The sequence below is a fragment of the Phalangium opilio genome, unplaced genomic scaffold (genome assembly GCF_054372755.1).
Source record: "Phalangium opilio isolate 3A_F unplaced genomic scaffold, DU_Popi_V2 ptg000045l_1, whole genome shotgun sequence".
Classification (NCBI taxonomy): Eukaryota; Metazoa; Arthropoda; class Arachnida; order Opiliones; family Phalangiidae; genus Phalangium; species Phalangium opilio.
In genome coordinates, this window is record NW_028324168.1 from 6,672,555 (window position 1) to 6,691,764 (window position 19,210).

Consider the following 19,210-nt stretch of genomic DNA (forward strand, 5'->3'; position numbering starts at 1 on the left):
CCTTCTTCGTATGGTAGAAGCGCCAGGAGAGAGATCCAACGTAGGAAGAAAGAAAGAAAAGTTTTCTAGGCCGGTTCCTCCCCCCCCCCTTGTTTTTTCTTTATTTTTTTACCACTACCATCATGGCCTATACCGGTACTTCTTTTAGGCAGCTAGGCCCTACTACACTTTTACAGATATGACAAATTCGTTTAGGAAAAGAAATTCCCCCCTTCTTCCCCCCCCCCTTCCATAACCCTTTTAACTGAAAGACCTCGGGGCGTTTTATCATTTTGAACTTTTGCTAGTTTTCTTTTTTTAAAAAAAAAAAAATTTCCAAGGAGAATTTGCCAGGAAGGAAAGGGTTATTGGTGGTACTTGACATAGGAGTATCTCTTCTTACAAACTACCCCAAAACACCCCTTTTCCGTTCACTTCATCTGGGCGTTCTTTTGTGTCTGCCAAAGGAGAGACTCGATTAGGGGTAGAGAGACATCAAACGTTTTCAATCAATAGCTTCTGGATAACAAGGTGATAAAAACCCAGGGGCAGATCATGAGATACGTAGGCCTACTTCTTAATTTTAAAAGTTTACACAATTGGTTGAAGAACTTTTTTTCTTTTTGAAAAGAAAACACGTTTTGATGACGTATAAACGAAACTAATCATGACTTAAATAAACCCTTAACGGAAATGTTGAGGTAACAAAGGACCACTAATTACAAAATAATTAACGTTTAATTGGGCTTAAAATCGAGGACTACTGCGCCATTGCTTTAGGGGCGTCTGCTACCCCGAACCTCTTACCTCAATACCTCTCTCAGCCAGGCTTGGAAATAAGGTTTATTTCTGAACTAGTCCTCCGGACCAGTGACCCCTGATGTCTTAAAGGGCGCCACCGGAGGCTTGCGGGGTCAAACTGTTGGGAAGCATAATGCCTAGCCCCCCGCCGCGACAGTGGCGCCACTCCTTATGGCCAAAAAGCTGAGTGTTTTCCCCCGTCCCTAAAGGCAGACTGCCTCGGGAGAGGTCCGGTTAGCCCCTTTAAATATGAAACTGGTCCCGGGACCAGTGACCCTTCCCCAATTTATTTTTCTACTGGTCCCAGGACTTGTGGTCGTTCTCTCTTCTAAAAATATCTCTCTCGGCTTAGGGTTGTATACACAACTGGATTCCTGGAGTCGAAATTTATGTTAAAATGAAAATAATTAAAGAGGTCCCCAATCTCATATCAATTTTTAATAAAAGTAGGAATTAATAAACTAGTCATTGGGACCAGTGACCCTCGCGTTTTGAATAAAAAATAGTGGTCCAAGCTATTAATAAACTGGTTTTTGACCTGTAAACCTGTCTTATTTCCTAGCCTGCGTCTCAGTCTGGGAAATAGCACACTTCCTCTGGTCCAAAACCAGTTTATTAATTGCCTGGACTAGTTTTTTAATTCAAAAACTGGGGGTTACTGGTCCTCGGGACCAGTTTATTAATTGCAAATATAGGAGAACAAAGGCGGGGACCAGTCCAGAGACCAGTTTATTATTTAGGACGACAGGGGGTCGCTGGTCCTAAGGACTAGTTTAAAAAATATCCTTATTTCCCAGACTGCCTGTCACAATTCAACCAATCCCGTCTGGGTAAGAAGTTCAGTTTAGCAGACGCTACTAAACCCTAAAATTTAACACTTCCCAGAGTCTAAAAAACCCCTCAGAATTCCTTCAAAAAAAAACAAACTCCACACAAAATTGGAAAGAAACATTTTTTTTTTTATTATTAGAATCACAAATTAATTTTAAAACATTGCATAACAATTTTTTTTTTAGTATTAGGAACTTCCCATTTCATTATTTACAACCAAAGAAAGAAATTAAATTTTATTTTGTTCGATACATATTTTTTAAATATAACAAAAAAATAATATATATATATAATTTAATACTTAAAGGCCCCATTTAGAGCTGCTTTTGTTATGAAATTTTTAAGTGTCATTTCATCTAATCCATGAAATGCCTGAGTTTGGGCGACGGCTGTTAAATGATTCAGGGCAAAACGAAAACAGAATTCTTCCAATTCCTTTTTAAATATATATTATTAGTATATTTATTAATATTAATATTAATATTAATATTAATATTAATATTATTTATTAATTAGATTAATATAATATGAAATCAAATAATGAATGACCTTAGCTTCAAAATTTATAGCGGCAGAGTAAAGTTTGGCAACATTTTCAACTTTAATCCCGTTTTTTATGATACGTTCGCATTGACGTTTTAATTGGTTCTCGCAATAAGAATTAGCCAAGTCTAAAAGCTCAATTGCGTCTTCAGGAGGAACGTCAACTTCATCAGTGTATAGGAAGTACAGAAATGCTCGGTAAACTGAGTAGGAAAATTGGGTGATCTCTAAAGTACTGCAAATTAAGTTTTTAAACTTTTAATTTAATTGTTTAATTGGCCATATGTCTAATCAGCGCCACTAGCGGATGGTCTGAGAACTACTCCCATAGAGTCTAGGTATATTTAAGAGGGTTTGCAGAATCATAGCCAGGTGGCTCGAACGCCGCGCCATCTGACGGAAATTCTGCAAACCCGCTTAAATATACCTAGACTCTATGGGAGTAGTTTTCAGACCATCCGCTAGTGGCGCTCATTAGACATATGGCCAATTTAGTTAAATTAATTAATAATAATTTTAATTAGGTCTAACTCTTTCTCATCTTCTTCCCAATGAGATTGAAACATAGAGCTGAAATGCTGACAACGGATTTTTAAAATTGCTTTATGAACGTAGATTAGTTTGCCATCGATGCAAAATTTTAAGTCACTAGTTGCATTATCATCAAATGCGGATTTTAAACTGTCGTAAACGCGAATTGCTCTTTCCACATCTGCTTTTTAAGATTGGAAATATGAATTTTTTTGTTATTGTTATTGTTATTGTTAAAATGATTTTTACATCAAAAGTTGCACCAAAGTTCAGGTAACATAACATTATACCTTAAAAGAACGGCCTTTTTCTAAATATAAAAGGAATTAAATAGGCCTATATCTTATTACAAAATAATTAGCATTTTGAATTAGTCTTAAAAACGAGGACTACTGTGCCAACCGCCATTTTTTTTTACTGGGTGCGTGATCGAGTGGGCTATGCCCTCCCATGCCTTACCTTACCTCTATCAGCCAGGCTGGGAAATAAGGATATTTTTTAAACTAGTCCTTTGGACCAGTGACCCCCTAGTGTCTGAAATCATTTACTGGTCTCCGGACTGGTCCCAGCCTTTGCTCTCCAATAGATTTGCAATTAATAAACTGGTCCCGAGGACCAGTAACCCCCACTTCTTGAATTAAAAAACTAGTCCAAGCAGAGGTGGATTGGTCCAAGCAATTAATAAACTGGTTTTGGACCAGAGGAAGTGTGCTATTTCCCAGCCTGCGTATCAGCCTGTGAGAATTCAACCAATCACGTAGGGGTAAGGGTTCTGACGTCACAAAGGAAATGGCGGCGCAGTAGTCCACTTTTTAATACTAATTAAATGCTAATTATTTTGTAATAAGAGATCATTTATTATTTAGAGAAAGGCCATTCTTTTAAGGTATAATGTTATGTTGCCTGAACTAAGTTTCCCTTTAATAACATGGGGTAATTTACCCAATTCCATTGGTTTCCAAGTCACAGTAGGGGACGCGAAACACGCGAAAACATCGTGTAGGGAGTGAAAAGGAGTCTCATTAGGAGACGTAACCGATTGTCCCCTACATTGACCCCACATAAATACTTTAGAACTTTGTGTTAAAGCCGCTGAAATGTGATTATAATGAGATGCAGCTATTTCAATGACCCTAAAATTAATTAAATTACATTAACAACCGCCTTTTTTAAACCCCCTTAGATTACCGCGAAGATTTTTAGTCAATTACTTCATGTACCTTCCAATTTCAGGGGCAATCTTAACGGGTGAAACCTGATTTGCTTTATTCCCAATTCCAAGTTGTCCGTAAGAATTCGCCCCCCAAGCATAAAGAACCCCTTCATCTGATAGAGCCAGTGTATGGGCATAACCACAAACAACCTAATTATATATAATTTAAACTATTTAAAACTAATATTTTTATTTATCAATAGAGCTATCTCAGTTGTGACGTCAGTGCCTAGGTAAAACGTGACGGGCTTAGCTTTGCCAGTGGGCGGCCATGTTTGGTACCACTTTGGTTCTATGGGCAAATAGCATGGGTGACGTCACACAAAAGCTTCTGAGATAGCTCTATAGGTCTCCGTTAAAACATACTTTAACAATAACAGTCCCTTGTAGATTAGCTACTCTATTGGGATTGGCTTGATTTACATTATTCCCTAATCCCAATTGTCCATTTCCATTGTACCCCCAACCGTAAACTTCACCATTATCAAGTACTGCCATGGAAGACGTTTGACCACATGAAATGGCCACAACTTTTCTACTACCAATTCCTCCAGTTACTTTACGTGGTGCCGGTTGATTTGTGGTTGAACCTGAACCAACTTGACCACAGTTATTTTGACCCCATGCAAATACCTTAAATTTTTTGTTTTTAAACTCTTTAATTTCATGAAGATTAAGTATTAAACCCAGTGGTGTGCGAGTACTCGTTAAGTTCGAGTACTCAACTCGAGTATCGAGCCGAGTACTCGACTCGATACTCGATAACAATATATTGAAATACTCGAGAAAGTTTCGAGTAGCTTTTCAGCTCCTTAAATACTTGGATAAATACTCGAATCCAAGGCTTATAACTTTAGCAGACGATGTTCGCTAAAAATATTCCTTGATAATGAATAGAGATATCTTAGAAGTCTTAGTGTGACGTCAGAAATGCTATTTGCCCATCCCATAGAAGCAAAGCGGTACCAAACATGGCCGCCCACTGCCACACCTAAGCCTATGACGTTTAACCAAGGCATTGACGCTACAACTGAGATAGCTCTATAAAGTGAATTTCCTTTTGAAAAGTGAGCATTTGTTTTTAAAATAACCCGTTTAAAGTTTAATTGATCACTAACAAATTAACAATCTTATAAACTTGTAATTAGTGTTCGAACATAAGTGTTATTTTCTAGGAAGTTAAGAAATTTACTCGATAAATACTCGACAAGTAAATATTTGGGACTCGATAAATACTCGAAACTAAAATTTCACCTAATCTAAATACTTGATACTCGAAAGACTTTTCAATACTCGGCTCGATACTCAAGATAAGAAATTTTTTTGATACTCGGACTCGGCTCGAAACCGAAAAAACGAGACTCGCACACCACTGATTTATTTAAACCACACCCCTTTAGTGAATGTACCTCCCCATCTATTGTTAGAGCCATGGAATGATGGCTACCACAAGCAACCTCCACAACTTTCCTTGATAAAAATTCTGACGATATTAAACCAGGTGTTAGACCCTGATTAGTGTTTCCATTCCCTAATTGGCAATATCCATTATGTCCCCAACTATATAATTCTCCGTTTTCCGTTATAGCCAAAACGTGAGGTCCACTACCATAAGCAAAACTCTTGATTTTCTTCTGACATAAAGCGTCAACTGTTATGTAATTATTAATTTGAAATTAGGAAGGTATATTATGGGACATTTTCAAATAGATATCTTACCCTTTCTGGGCTCTAAATTTCCGTGAGAATCCCCTAATCCCAAACAACCACTGCAGTTGGAACCAAAGGCATAAACATCATCGTCTTTGGTGACAACAATGGCTTCATTACCGGAGCTTCCAAAAACAACACAGATTTTGACGCTACTTATAAAATCCGGGTCTAATATTATGAAAATGAGCCATTTATTTATATCAGCGGTATTACTGAAGTCCCATAAAGATCGACTGCAAGCTTCAGCCATTTTTATGGCCACTGAATCAATAATAAAATCTAATCAATGTTCTTATCATTGATTTTTTTTTTTATTAGTCCTTAGCAAAGACTGAAGATAAGGCAAAAATTAGGTTAAGATTACCTGGTAAATGTAGCGAAATGTGGGCTTAATTAAGTTAACTCTAGATTTTAAATATAACACCAATTAAATTCGATGTTGCGGATTCGGTCGAGTCGAATTTGACAGATGTCGAAATGTAAACAAACCCGGGCCAAGTACTACGAGCGTCGCGATATTTTACTACCGCTAGAGGGCGGTAAAAAGGCGCGAAAGATGCAACATTTGGCGCCAAATTTTTAAAAGCTGTAATTCCATGGCCGTGGTTTACCTCAGTTGTGGCGTTTAATGTGTAATAAAATATTATTTATTAATTAAAGCGTAAAAGTTCAAGGCTAAAGTGTAAAAATATTCCATAAGCCTTTAGTTTGGGTTTTATTAACCATCCATGATTTCCTGTGACATTAAATTTATAATAAAAATAATATAGGCTTACAATAAGCCATCTTAATCCAAATTGGGTCAGTTTTAACCGGTTTCTGCCATGAACTTATCGATTTAATCGTCTATATACATTGATAAAGACATTTTGTTATTAAAAGCGGCTAGCTAGCTAGCTAGCCATTCAATTACATCTCGTGATACCTTGTCATATTCTCGGTATACCGACCTACCTCTTTCTCCTTAAACTAAATTTAGCGGTAATCACCGGGTTCTCCCGTAACCAAGGTAACCAAGACGCCCAACAAGAGAGAAAGAGAGAGCCCTCAAACTATAGAGAAGAATAACCCTTACAGTAGACAGTCGAAACTGCTTCTGGAGCAAAAATCGAGTTGTATACAACTTGTACCGAGGCGGGAAGTTTTTTTTTTTTTCAAACCCGTCTACTACGTTTAATTGAAATTGTTTAGTCGTATAGAAGCCATGTCCGCTCCTAGTCGCTTAAACGTGGTGGAACTATCGGAGTTAGCTTCTCCTGCCAATAAAGTTTATTATAATTCGCGTTGCAACAGGTCAAATTCTGTTGATGAAAATAAACTAAATAGGATTCAAACTAGGAGTATTTTGAAAAGGTTTTGTAGCTCGCGTCATCCGAGTATACCCGATCACGTACCTTTCGAAGATGAGCAGGTATTTTCAGATTATTAAAATCTCCCATTGTTTTTGAGACCGTACACCCTCCACTAATTCTCTTTTACCCCGCCAAATATTTACATGAGGGTAGTTTATTTATAATTATATATTGTTTAGGCGTATAGTACCTTATGAGGGTATTTGTATGCTGGTTTTATTGAATCTGGGTTGTTTTTTTTAGGATAACGATATTTGGCCCGTCACTGAATTGCCTTGGAGAAGTGAAACAGATATTGAGGAAGGTGAAACGTCGCATTCACCTGATTTTAGTGACGAATTGGTCAACGCTTTGTTGGCAAATAGAGCCGAGTATTTTGTTAAAGCGGGAAACGATAATCTGGCTTTTGAAGATGACGATGAAATATGTAAGTTAATGTTTTTGGAATTTATTTGTCACTTTTATTGCATTTTTTGATGTTTTTACGCGTATTTAATATTATTTTAATCATATTTGTGTTATTTAAGACTATTGTGCTTAATATTTTTTTTTTAAATATTGTTTTCAAAGAAGTGGGATTGTGTTAACTTATTTCCATTTAATTTCGTTTAATTTTAATTCGATCGAAGAATAAGTTACGTTACGTTAAGGGCGGTAAAAGCGTTACTGTTAAACGAGAAAAAGTCGATTAAATATCCCCTATATACGAGCTGAAGCGCATGCGCTAAATTCAATAGAGGAAGGAAAGGAAAGCAAGGACGAGGAAAGCTTCCTTTCCGCACGTTCCTAAATGTAGATACGATGATCCCGACGCGTTATACCAACTTAACTTGGTAATAAGTTAGAGAAAGAGACCGGGGAAACTATTTAGGCTGGTTTGATAGATAAAATTTCATTGTAATTTCCCGGAAAGTCGTGATATCGCTTTAGGCCTATTTTATATTTCCGTTTCAAGGGAAGTGTTCTTTTACGCTTTTTGAATTATTTATATTGCAAGAAGTTGCTGGGAAAGTTGCTTTTTGGCAATATTTTGATTGGAATATGTTGTTCAATTAACCCACGCATTGTTACCGTCAAAAAATAACCCTTTTTGAACTGCATTTTTTTTCTAACATTCATTAGTTCAACTTTTAACCTCACAATCATTCTCGGATAGTCCTTGGGGGAAAAAAGCTCTATATATGTTTCCCAACCGCTACAAAGTTAACTTGTCGTAAAATGTACATGTAGGAGGATGTGAAAATTTCGGGGAGAGAACATTCGGTCTCTTTCTCTTCCTTGTTGAAACTGGCTGGTATACTAGATGATCCATCCAAAAACTGCTCGGGAACGGTCGATCGAGCATCACTCCATCGTAGCGGCGACGCGATGTAACCTTACTACGCCTTTTAAGGTTCATTAAAAGGTCATCATCATTCGCGTTAGGTTATCTTATTTGGGTCTTGACCCACCCGAAATGTGCAGCCAGAGAGGGGGCCTACACGCGACCTACGCCGCGTCAACTGTCCAGTTATTCAGAATACGTATCTTGAAGTTTTTCGGTGAGAATGAGAATGATATCTCGCTTTATATTTTTACCTTTTTTATGTTATATTCCATTGCATCTTAAGCTCAATTTAGTCTCGTTAAAGTACCATAAGGCTGCGGATATATCGACTGATTCGGTCTTTATTTTGTAGCTCCATCTGGGATAATAGGCGTACAAGTCACGTGGGTTTGGTTTAATGAACATATTGAATTGAACCCCGGGGTTACCAACAATAAACCTCTACATTATTTTTTATCTTATCTGGATATGTTTTGTGGGTTTAAATGTTTGACAGTTTACTCGCTTGCATTTGCCTTAAAGACAGTAGGTCTAATGACGTCCACGTTACCTTTGAAACAGGGAAAGACATTACCATACCTCGCGTCGTGTTTTTATGACAGTTTTTCTTGAATAAACAAATGCGTGATTGGATCTTATGGATCCAAATTATTTGTTAATAGGTTTTGAAGCATCGCCTAACAAATCCTTACCCGAGAAATCGACCGTTTGTCAAACTAAAAAATCAAATTCAACTTTCTTCTTTCGGAGTCCACCAGCTCGTGTACCAACTATCAGTGTTCATCTACCACCATCTGCGACTAACACTCCAGACTCGCTTAACGCCGAACTAGTTGACGTCTCTACGCGAGACACTGACTCCTGGTAAACCCTAAACTATCGTACCCCTTGTCAATTACCAAATTAATTTGCTAAGCCTAACTGTAATGTCAAAGGGTTACGGTGGGAGGTCGAGGATCACTCGTGGCGCGAAAGATTCAAGCCCTGGTCGAGGCGTTCGCCAATCGGGCTCAGAGCGTCAAAAGCAGGATAGCCCAACCCCCTACACCTTCTCCTTGTAAGTTTTCAAATATTTCTTCTTGACCCCTAGCTGACCTCAAATCTAAACGCGAATTCCAAACGTTGAAAATTTAAGCTCCGCCCCCTGACAACGATGAAGAGCAACCAGATGGACGCCCTCGTTTGGAATCCTTGATTCATCCAGGGTCCGAAGCTGACCACGAAGAACAAAGCAGCAAGGGTTGTGGCTTCATTCAAATTGGTCGTTTCAAGTTACCGTTTTGTCCGAAAGTCTTGGATCCTCAGAGTCGATGTTACATATCCTGGCTGTTCCTAGTTGCGCTTTGTTATTCGTACAATGCATGGTTTATATTGTTGAGGTCCGTTTTTCCTTATGAAACTGACGAAACGAGACCCTATTTCATGGCAGCCGATTATTTTTGCGACTTCATCTACTTGTTGGATGTAATTTATATCAAAGTTAGAATTCGGTACTTGGAAAATGGACTATGGATGGTAAGTAAATAAGCCTTCAAGTCTTCAAGACTTGTTAAACAATTTGAAACATAAATATCGCAGGAAGAATTGCCTAAAACAACTAGATATTACGTGAAACAACCCATTTTTAAAGTAGGCGCACTTAAATGAAATAGCGTAGGCGAATTTAGTTAGGCTTAAATTCAATGACCCTTATAGATGGACGTTTTGTCGCTTCTACCATTGGACCTGCTTTATTTTGTCGTTGGAGTTAAACCCATATTGCGATTTCCTCGACTATTAAAAGTCAGTTAATTGAATGAAGTGTTGTTTTGTTTTTAATTAATGTGTACAATAATAACCTTTTAATCACGAAAGATTCAAACATTTTGGGAATTTTTCCAACGCGTCGACGCTGTGGCCAAAACTCCGTTTGTTATCCGAATTATCCATACTTTGCTTTACATGATGTTTTTAATCCACGCTAATTCATGCGCCTATTACGCCATGTCAACTTACGAGGGCATTGGGACTAATACTTGGGTTTATAACGGTGTTGGAAACGCGTAAGTTGCGGTTACGAAGTTTGTACGCAATTTCTCGCTTAATCGTTAAGAAAATATTGATTATCGATCTCGGTTTCTGCTCAGATACATTCGATGTTTTTACTTCGCTACTAAAACGGCGACCTCAATTGGTCGAAATCCTAGACCGTTAAATGACCGCGAATACGGTTTTATGACCATTAGTTGGTTAATGGGTGTCTTCGTATTCGCATTCCTTATTGGACAAGTAAGTATTTATTTTGTTGAATGTTTCGGGGGAAAAAAAATCGATTTATTCTCAAGTGCGAACTCTGTTAAGTTTGGGGGTGGGTTGAATTCTGATACGGGGCCTGTTTTAAAATCGCTAGATTAGGGATATCGTGGCCACCGCGACTCAAAGTAAGAACCAGTATAGACAGTTAATGGATCAAAGCGTCAGATATCTTCGTAATCTTGATTTGCCCGAAGACTTGCAAAGGAGAGTTCGACTGTGGTTGAATCATACTTGGGAACAACAAAAAACGTTCAGTAAGTCGCATTTTCAACGGTTTTATTTTTAAATGGGCTTTGGGGGAATTGGTTTTATGGTAATTGCAGCGGAAACTACCTTATTTATTCCCGATGCGCGCGCCAAGGCTTAAGGAACCTTTTTCTAACTAACAAATCCGGTTAAAAATGATGCGTCGTCAGCTTCAAAAACGTTTCTACTCTGAAGCAGACGATGTATTATTTTCTCCGGGCTTTGTTAGTTAGAAAAAGCGCATTAAGCCTTGGCTCATGCATCGTGAATAAGGTCACGTGCGTTACAATAATCTTAACAGACGAGGCGCATATTTTGGATTCGCTACCAATAAAAATGAAAACGGACGTGGCCATCAGTGTCCATTACAACACTTTAGCCAAAGTCCAAATCTTTAAAGATTGCGACCGATCTTTTCTCCGTGATTTGGTCCATAAAATTAAGCCTGTGCTTTTTCTACCTCAAGGATACATCTGTAAGAAGGTGAGTTTGTTTGTTTTTACGGTATTTTTAGACTTAACACCAAATGAAAATAGATCAGGGCACTTGTACGACGTTTATTTTCGTTTCTTTTTTTTAAAAAAAAGGGTGAGATCGGTAAGGAGATGTACATCGTGAATAACGGACAGGTGGAGGTAGTTGGCGGGGAAAACAATGACCTGGTCTTGGCCACTCTGAAGGAAGGCAGTGTCTTTGGCGAGATTAGTCTCTTGGGATTGGACGGGTACACGAGAAGGACGGCTGATGTTCGTTCCAAAGGATACTCCAATTTGTTCGTCTTGTCCAAAGATGACCTCTGGGAAGCCCTCAAGACCTATCCCGAAGCGGAAGCCATTCTTAAAAGAAAAGCAAAGTAAGATAATCTTTATTTTTTATCTGCACTGTTCTTTACCAACAACAAGTACTGGTAAGTACATTGTGGGTGTCGTACATTACGTTGAACACGCTTATATTTAGGACTTTGATTTTTTAGAAGATTGTAACTGTTTAACCTATTCGTAATTACTCTTAATTATATTTAAAATGAATTTAAAAACAAATAGTGCAATGCGGGATAAACATTCTACAGGGGCGCGTTGAAAATATATGGGGTAGTTTGCCCCTAAATGGGCGCTTTCCCCTTAAACACCACTAAGGTAAAGCACATTTACATTACATTGAACACACGTATATTTAGGACTTTGATTTTTTTGGAAGACATTTAATTGAAACTGTTTAACCTATTCGTAATTACTCTTAATTATATTTAAAAACACTTTAAACCAATTAGTGCAATGCGGGATAAACAGCTTACAGGGGCTCGTTAAAAATATATGGGGTAGTTTGCCCCTAAATGCGCGCTTTCCCCTTGAACACCAATCAGGTAAAGCACATTTAGGGGCGCCTGGAGGACATACATTACGTTTTTAAACCCCTAATATTAATCTTGCTATTTGATACTTTAAGTTGGGGGAAGATATCAAGTTTGAAAGAATTCTACACAAATCATAAGCAATAAACATCAACTTTAACTTTAAAGAAACTTCAATTTCAGTAAAGAAACTGAATGTATTTTATTTTATTTACTCTATCCGCGGTAAATAGCCGCGGAAATGGTCAGGCGAATAAATAGCCGAACCCCCCCCCCTTGCCCATCTCCCCCCTGCCTGCTCTTTTTAGCGTTAACTGTTATAGAGTCTGATCGGTTTTGGCGTCGTCTTGTCTATCAATTCTTCTTTTCGGTGTCTGTGTGTGTGTTTCGGAATATATCTCTCTCTTTTTTTGAGAGAGAGAGAGAGAGAGAGAGAGGAAAGGAGAAACTCTACCGGTAGGTCTCTAGGAAAACCTAAAGATGACGCTCGCTTGTGGGGGTGATTGCATTCCCCCTTCTCCCCCCCTCCCCCGTGCTCACAATCCAAAAGCTTTGAAGCGAAACTTTGGCGGGAAAATTCTAGAAGAGAGTGAGTGAGAAAAAAAGGAGGTTTAGGAGGAATTGGAAGGAAAGAGAAGGAAGAACTGCGCGCCGAGGAAAAAGATCTTCTTTTCTTGTTTCCGTTTTATTTCGGTGCGTCTCTCCTATATGGATACTAGCCAGCCTTAGCAGCTAGACCCGTTTTTATAAAGACTCGACTCGAGGTGGTGGAGATACCGTGGTCGCGTTCGCACTGTTAAAGGAATAGAATCTTTTCAGTGATTCTATTATTTCCTTAGTGTAGCCATTGATGCTTTAGGTGAATTAAATTAAGCTATTGATATTATTGATTTTTCTTTTAAATATTTGTTTGACATATTAATAGGCCTATATTGAACAATTTTTAATACGTAATTAGACCAATAATTTAAGCAAACCTATGCAGTAGTTTGAACACCAGTATTATTTTTTACCAATTTATTTTTTATTAATATCAGTTTTAATTAAGTTAAACTCTTTTTTCCGTCAATTACTTAAATCCCTACGTCACTTTAAGAAAATCTGGTTAGGCCATAAACTATATAAAGTCCAAAATAGCGAAATAGACTATATTTTTCGCAAATTGAAATACACCACCCTGAAAATAACAGACATTTATCACACTGTATTAAGATAAGATCTCATACACTAGTTTCCGACGAGATAGCAAGTATGCCCCATATATATGTATAGTATACTTCGCCCTGGTATTCAATTTTGGCTGTGAAAAACGCGGTAAAAACTCTGGTATGACCAAAGAAAAAATAGATTTTCCAGCCCCCATCACCGAGGTGATGTGATGTGATGTAGTAGTTGCCTGTACCAACCGCAAAAGTCTATTGAACCAAACCTAACACCTTACTAGAATTCTATTAATACTAGCGGACTAGTAGAGTTGACTGTATTGCGCAATACGGCTGTATTAGGTAAGGACCCCACGAGGCGTTGGCAGGTTGGCTGGTGGCCTTGGTTGAGTTTTTGTAATGATCGTCAGGGCCTTTTTTGATTAAGTGTTTTTCGTGAGAGGGCCCATTGCCTCTTCTAGGCTCTCTTTTTGCACCTCTTTTGCAAAAGGATTTCGCTCATTGTCATCACTTCCAAGTGTGGTAAGAAAGAGCGGGAAAAAACCCTTTCACGTAGTCTTGTTTTCCCTCCTCTTTTAATGGCGACCATTTGGAACATTGCCAGAAATTCTGGTGCCCCACTAAAAGAAACGTAAAACGTCTTACGTTATTCGAAGTTGATTCGTTGAAGTGAATCAGTTGAATATGAGACTTAAAGTTTGGGTGTTTCGGATTTTGGAAATATAAATTTATCTACCATAGAACTAGGGGCTCTTTCTGTCTTATGCTAGGGTTGGAAACCATGTTAAGTACTTCTTAATATGTACTTCATTGTAATGGTTGATGGCATGCGTATATGTATGTATCATAACACGTATAAAGGAAGTAACTTAAGGGACAAAAACAGGATTGTTACGACCAGTTTATTTGACGGTCCAAGTATTTTGGAAACATCGTCGGGTTGGTGGACCCTTTTTCCGATATAATTCTATAGTCTATAATGTCGTTACTATTATGTCATTTTTATTGGAACCAATCGATGAATAGTTCTCTTTCCATTGAATATATATTCTGATTTATCATGGTGTTTATGATGCTTTAAAAATACTGAAAAAAAAAAAAAATTCAGATGACATTTTATTATTATTATTATTATTTTCGTACGGATATTATTTTAAATCTTGGCCTATTTTGGGAAAATAGATAATGCCCTTTTGTTCATGAGTTATTGGAGTTATGGCTTCTAATATGTAAAATAGGTAAAGGTCTTCAAATAATTTACAATTTCTCGGAGTGGTTTTCTTAGGCGAATTTTATTATTTTTCTAAAACGCATCTTAGAAATTAATAGATAGGTTTTGAACTAGGATGATTGGTACCATTTACACTGCAGGGCAGGAGGCCAGGGGGGGTACTTGGCGTACAAAGTGCAGTACTACCAAGTAGCCTGATCTCCTCCTGTTGTAAATGGTATCAATCCTTCCTTACAAAACTTACCTCGAAGAATATTTTCGTAACAAATGTATCTCTTTTTGGGTCCTTTTTATTGGGGTTAGTTGTCCGGAAATACATTAGGCCTAATATATTTAGTAGATAAGAACATAAATTCAAGTCCGTGATGGCAGCTCCCATATTTTAGCCTTAACTCATAATGTTAGAAACCACGACAAAATGCTTGGATAACACCATTAATATTAAAGGTTAAAAAAATAAAACCTTTTTGAAGCAACTTTAGCTTTGGGTGTAGGAGAAAATAACCCGTACTTTTTCGGGATTCATCCAAATATGATGAACTTAATTTTCTCCTATGATTAATTGCGCAATTTGGTTTATTTTTTTTTAAAGGTGCTTAATTCAAAATAATAAAGCAAGAGCAGATGCTTCTAAAGTTAAGAAAAATTCAATTCATGTCCAGCCAGTTATAACGGACAAGAATAAGAGACCACCTACACCCAAACTCATAAGAACAGTAATGAGGGTAAGTTTTTATTATTATTTATTTTATCAATTTCTTACTTAGATTAGGCTTAGCAAATTTTAATGAATGATTTAAGAAGTTAGGCTAAGAGGATTTAGAGAATGATTTGAGAAATTATGCCTAAAAAGCTTTTAGTTTAATTATTTTGAGAAATTAGACTTAATGGGTTCTAATGAGCCGCCGCAACTGTTTGAATCGGATTGATTTTAATTAGTCCATAATTTTGCTATAAATAATTTTATTTAGAAATTGAGGAAATTATTAAGAGAGTTTGAATTAGGCTTAGCAACGAATTTTGTTGCACGCATGACGCAACTCGTAAGTCAGCTAGGGAATATTTTTGAAAAATTTCTGAATCATGAAATAGTTTATGCCAACGGTTTTCCTTTTGCTCAAACAAAAAATGCTTTTAAAAACTTTCACCACCCCCTTCATTCATTCGCAAAAAGTCCCTTTAGGATATTCAAAGAAGCGAAAAAGTTTTAAATTAAAAACTACAGCGCATTCGGGATGAGAAATACTTCCGAGCCTCTGGTATTGGGTTACTTTTTCAAAAATAGGACCCTAAAAAAACTTCTTTTTTGTCTTCCCATTCATGGTATTCTTCAGGGAGAAAAAAATATATATATAATCGATTACCTCTCTTTCTCGGGCCAGAGAGTCACTGACGGGAGTTAGTTTTTAGGATGGATAGATAGGATACAACGGAAGGGGATAATTGAAGAAGTGTGACACTCTGAATCCTCTTAATGCTGTTTAGTTATGTAACATGAGTCTTCCCTGGCGAGGTAGCCCTTTTTGTTTAATCTCCGCTCATCACACTTCAGATTAGTTATTATTATTGTTAATTTAATTTATTAGTGCTCATACTTCGATTACAAAGTTGTACAATTACAGCCACAGGAGCTGAGAGCGCTTGTGCGTGGCGATGGACATCGCAAAGTGCTAGGGTGAATTCTGTAACTGTTTATCTTGTACTAATTCCTCAGCAATCAACCCACAAACCTTGATTGTCTTGAGGTGGGGCAAAAATTAAACAAGCGCGTGCGCCTTATAGTTAAAGGAATAGCGACGTGATTTAAAAATTATCTCAAATCTAAAGAAAACCTTACTTTTTTGAGAGTTTAAACTCTTCTGATTCCAAAAATATGCTTGATTAATATTTAAATATGAAGGAAAACACAGAAAAAACACTTTGAAAACTTGAAATTTGGGGGGGCAAAAGCAAATTTGCGGAGAAGATTTTTGGCGGGTTTTCTCCTTGCTACGTCACTCACGGCATCTCGCGGAAAAGCCAAGCGCGCGCGCCCGAGACTCCCGAGTCTACTAATGCCGCGCGAATCTGAATAAAATAGGCTTAACGCGGCGCTGAGACACTTATAGGCGTCACGTGAGCGACATCTAGAGTGAAAGTTTCTCCTTACTACGTCATTAAGCGAAACAAAATTTTAACTAGGCCTTTCCAAACACTAAACTTTGATTGCAATTTTACAAATTTCTACGAAACCAAATACAAAAGTAAAAATATCATAATAAACTAGATTTTTCAAGGATTTTTTTAGCATTTTAAGTTTGTGGGTGACGAAAATTATGTCACTAACACTTTAAATAGTTAAGCGCCAAGGGAACTATTTATCTACAGCGTATGTGATTCGGTTTTAGTAATTAACCTTGCTATAATAAATGTTAATCTGATGTTGGGTATAGAAGAATCGTGTTACAATTACTTTACCCAACCGCTTTGTGCTGGTACACTTTTCCCGGATCAGAGAAGTATTATATACTTCTGGATGGATACAAGTATAGGGAGAATGAGAAGCTGCGTGAAAACCCAAGTTGGGTTGGAGATGGAGGTACCGGAGGAGAGGGTTTAATCTAGGAATCTTTAGGCGCTGCTGGGAAATGTTTCTCTGTTACGAAAAGATTCTTGCTCTTCCTTTTTTTCCGGAGGATATAGTAATTTCTTTTTCGGAAGGGCGCGCATAATATTATCCTCCTGGTATATTGGAAAAACTACAGGGTTTCGTTCGCACTTGCTACAGCCTACTACGTCCGTCCCATCTTCCCCCAACTCTATAGCTCAAGTGTTTACGACCTTAAAAACAATTAGTTTAGCAATAACTATGGGTCTCTTCCCCCGTTTATATTTTGTAGTTGGTTCCAAAAGATTCCGAATGCGCCAAGCTATTGAGTCGATCAGCCTCTGTACCGTACGACACTAAACTTCCTTCGAAAACAACGTTATGTCCCGGTGGTACCACCACCTCGGACGAAGCAGAGTCTCTTCTATTGGGTGTGTCAGTTACCTTCTCGAAAAGGGCGGTACGAGCCTCCTCTGAGTCGGAAGCGGTGAACAGACGCTCGGAGAAGAATGCGTCGGCAAAGGGCTCTGATTTTACGAGCGGAACTTACTTCCGGGATAAGCCGGATGTTAAACAACATCGGGAGGAAGACAAGCGAGCGGAAATGACCGTTTTGGATCTGACAACGGCCAATCAAGACGATACCCCAGAGCACGTTGCTGCCGCTCACAATGAAGATGGGGAGAAGGAGGTTCGAGAAACTTGTTGTATGTTGCTATATTTTGGCTTTTGACGTGTATACATGTGTACATAACACCTATTTCGTTATATTTACACGCATGGGGTGCATAAGGTTTGTCTTACTATTTCGGGTGTTGCTAATAAGTGCTGGCAAAAAGTGTCGCCTTTAAAATGTTCCTCTCAACTTCTACCAATTGAGATAACCTGCCTACTGTCCAAGCTGCTTAAAGACTATAGTCCAAAATTTAATTTATTTAAGATATATTCTTCCTTCCAAACAATCACAGGTTAATCCCGAAGACGTTCTACAAGACGCTGTAATAAAGATGGCTGAAATTGCACCAGAAAACGCACAAATTCCAATAAGCACCAACCATCCCTGGTCATTGAATTCTTCATTGATTAGTTTGAGGTCCTTCTTCCGAAGCCGTTCACCATCCTGGGCTTCTAGTTCCGCAGAGGGAAGTGGCCCAGCTTCCTCATCTCGAGCTAGTCTCGATTATAACCTACAACAACTGCAACCGCCGGAAGTTGACGAGGAGGAAACTGGACTGAAACGTAGAGTGGGTAGCGCTTCCAGTTGGCCCACGGTGGGTTACGATAATTTGACTTTTCTTCCCAATGACGTACAACTCGGAAGTCGAAGGTCCAGTCTCATCAGTGATATATCCTTTTAATTTAAATGTTTTTCAAAACAAATTAGGCATTAGAAATTAGACTTTTGTTTAACGTAAGAGTTACTAGATAGTTTTTTTCTCGGATGTGTAATTAAACTACTTAAAAGTGGACTATAGAATAACAAATATATTTATTCTTGGAATCGTGTTTGGTATGTATGTATTAAACCGTAACAATATACTAACACTTATTTGTATAACTTATTTTCCTACTAACACTGTATCTCTTCAAATTAATCCTTATTCAAAATTGCGTCAGAATTCTTCTTAAATGAGATTAAATAATGTAAAAAGCAAGCACCATAATCTCTCGATAAGAAATCCTTATATTTTGACGCACCCCTGTTAGTAGGCTTTCTGTTAGGGCACGTGTAGCTCATTTAAGGCTAGCGCACACCTAACGTCATCGGACGGACCGCACGGATCGCACGCATCGGATAATTTTCTTCAACTGCGCACACTGAATTCGGAGCATTCGGATTTCCGAAATTCCGAACGCGCGTATGAGCAATTGAGAATGCGCGACGGAATACTCGGGAAATTTCAAACTAGGCTTAACATAGTGGCTAGTTGTGCGTGTTTTTTTTTCTAGTAAAATCAGCATTTTTTCTGATTTTTCCCGTATTAAATTACTTACCGGAAACACCTTTCAACTTGGAATAATGTGGTAAACCTAGCAAATTTTCCTA

At 37.9% G+C, this 19,210-nt stretch overlaps 2 protein-coding genes across 6 annotated transcripts; one reads left to right on the top strand and one right to left on the bottom strand.

Annotated features, from left to right (window-relative positions):
- Positions 1-1,718: 1,718 nt before the first annotated feature.
- On the bottom strand, positions 1,719-6,124 carry LOC149677153 (RCC1 and BTB domain-containing protein 1-like). 5 transcript variants are annotated; one of them, XM_089838134.1, is made up of 9 exons: positions 5,976-6,124; positions 5,618-5,872; positions 5,308-5,549; positions 4,265-4,531; positions 3,906-4,048; positions 3,628-3,818; positions 2,686-2,866; positions 2,161-2,389; positions 1,719-2,046 (listed from the first exon to the last, which is right to left on the bottom strand). In XM_089838134.1, the coding sequence occupies exons 2-9, from the start codon at positions 5,859-5,861 to the stop codon at positions 1,906-1,908; spliced, it is 1,638 nt and encodes a 545-aa protein (XP_089694260.1). In that variant the 5' UTR covers positions 5,862-5,872; positions 5,976-6,124; the 3' UTR covers positions 1,719-1,905. The 5 variants fall into 5 exon arrangements, with proteins under 5 accessions (XP_089694260.1, XP_089694259.1, XP_089694258.1 ...); XM_089838133.1 differs by having other exon boundaries at positions 2,686-2,869; XM_089838132.1 differs by having other exon boundaries at positions 3,897-4,048.
- A 691-nt stretch (positions 6,125-6,815) lies between these two features.
- Positions 6,816-18,667, top strand: CngB (Cyclic nucleotide-gated ion channel subunit B). Its single transcript, XM_089838594.1, has 15 exons — positions 6,816-7,022; positions 7,207-7,390; positions 8,953-9,154; positions 9,226-9,347; positions 9,426-9,805; positions 9,869-9,919; positions 9,986-10,072; positions 10,145-10,332; positions 10,417-10,558; positions 10,680-10,839; positions 11,133-11,314; positions 11,419-11,684; positions 15,169-15,301; positions 17,456-17,854; positions 18,132-18,667. Exons 1-15 carry the CDS (start codon positions 6,816-6,818, stop codon positions 18,519-18,521), a joined length of 3,093 nt encoding a protein of 1,030 aa, XP_089694720.1. The 3' UTR covers positions 18,522-18,667.
- Positions 18,668-19,210: the final 543 nt, after the last annotated feature.

Excerpts from the sequence above, each read along its gene's own strand:
- LOC149677153 (XM_089838130.1), bottom strand. The coding sequence starts at position 5,861 with ATGGCTGAAGCTTGCAGTCGATCTTTATGGGACTTCAGTAATACCGCT. Across the intron at positions 3,819-3,896 it reads GAAATTGGAAGGTACATGAA|GGTCATTGAAATAGCTGCAT; the intron begins GTAATTGACTAA and ends AATTAATTTTAG. Across the intron at positions 2,047-2,160 it reads CTATAAATTTTGAAGCTAAG|GAATTGGAAGAATTCTGTTT; the intron begins GTCATTCATTAT and ends ATATTTAAAAAG.
- CngB (XM_089838594.1), top strand. The coding sequence starts at position 6,816 with ATGTCCGCTCCTAGTCGCTTAAACGTGGTGGAACTATCGGAGTTAGCT. Across the intron at positions 9,806-9,868 it reads TGGAAAATGGACTATGGATG|GAAGAATTGCCTAAAACAAC; the intron begins GTAAGTAAATAA and ends TAAATATCGCAG. Across the intron at positions 10,073-10,144 it reads GATTTCCTCGACTATTAAAA|ATTCAAACATTTTGGGAATT; the intron begins GTCAGTTAATTG and ends TAATCACGAAAG.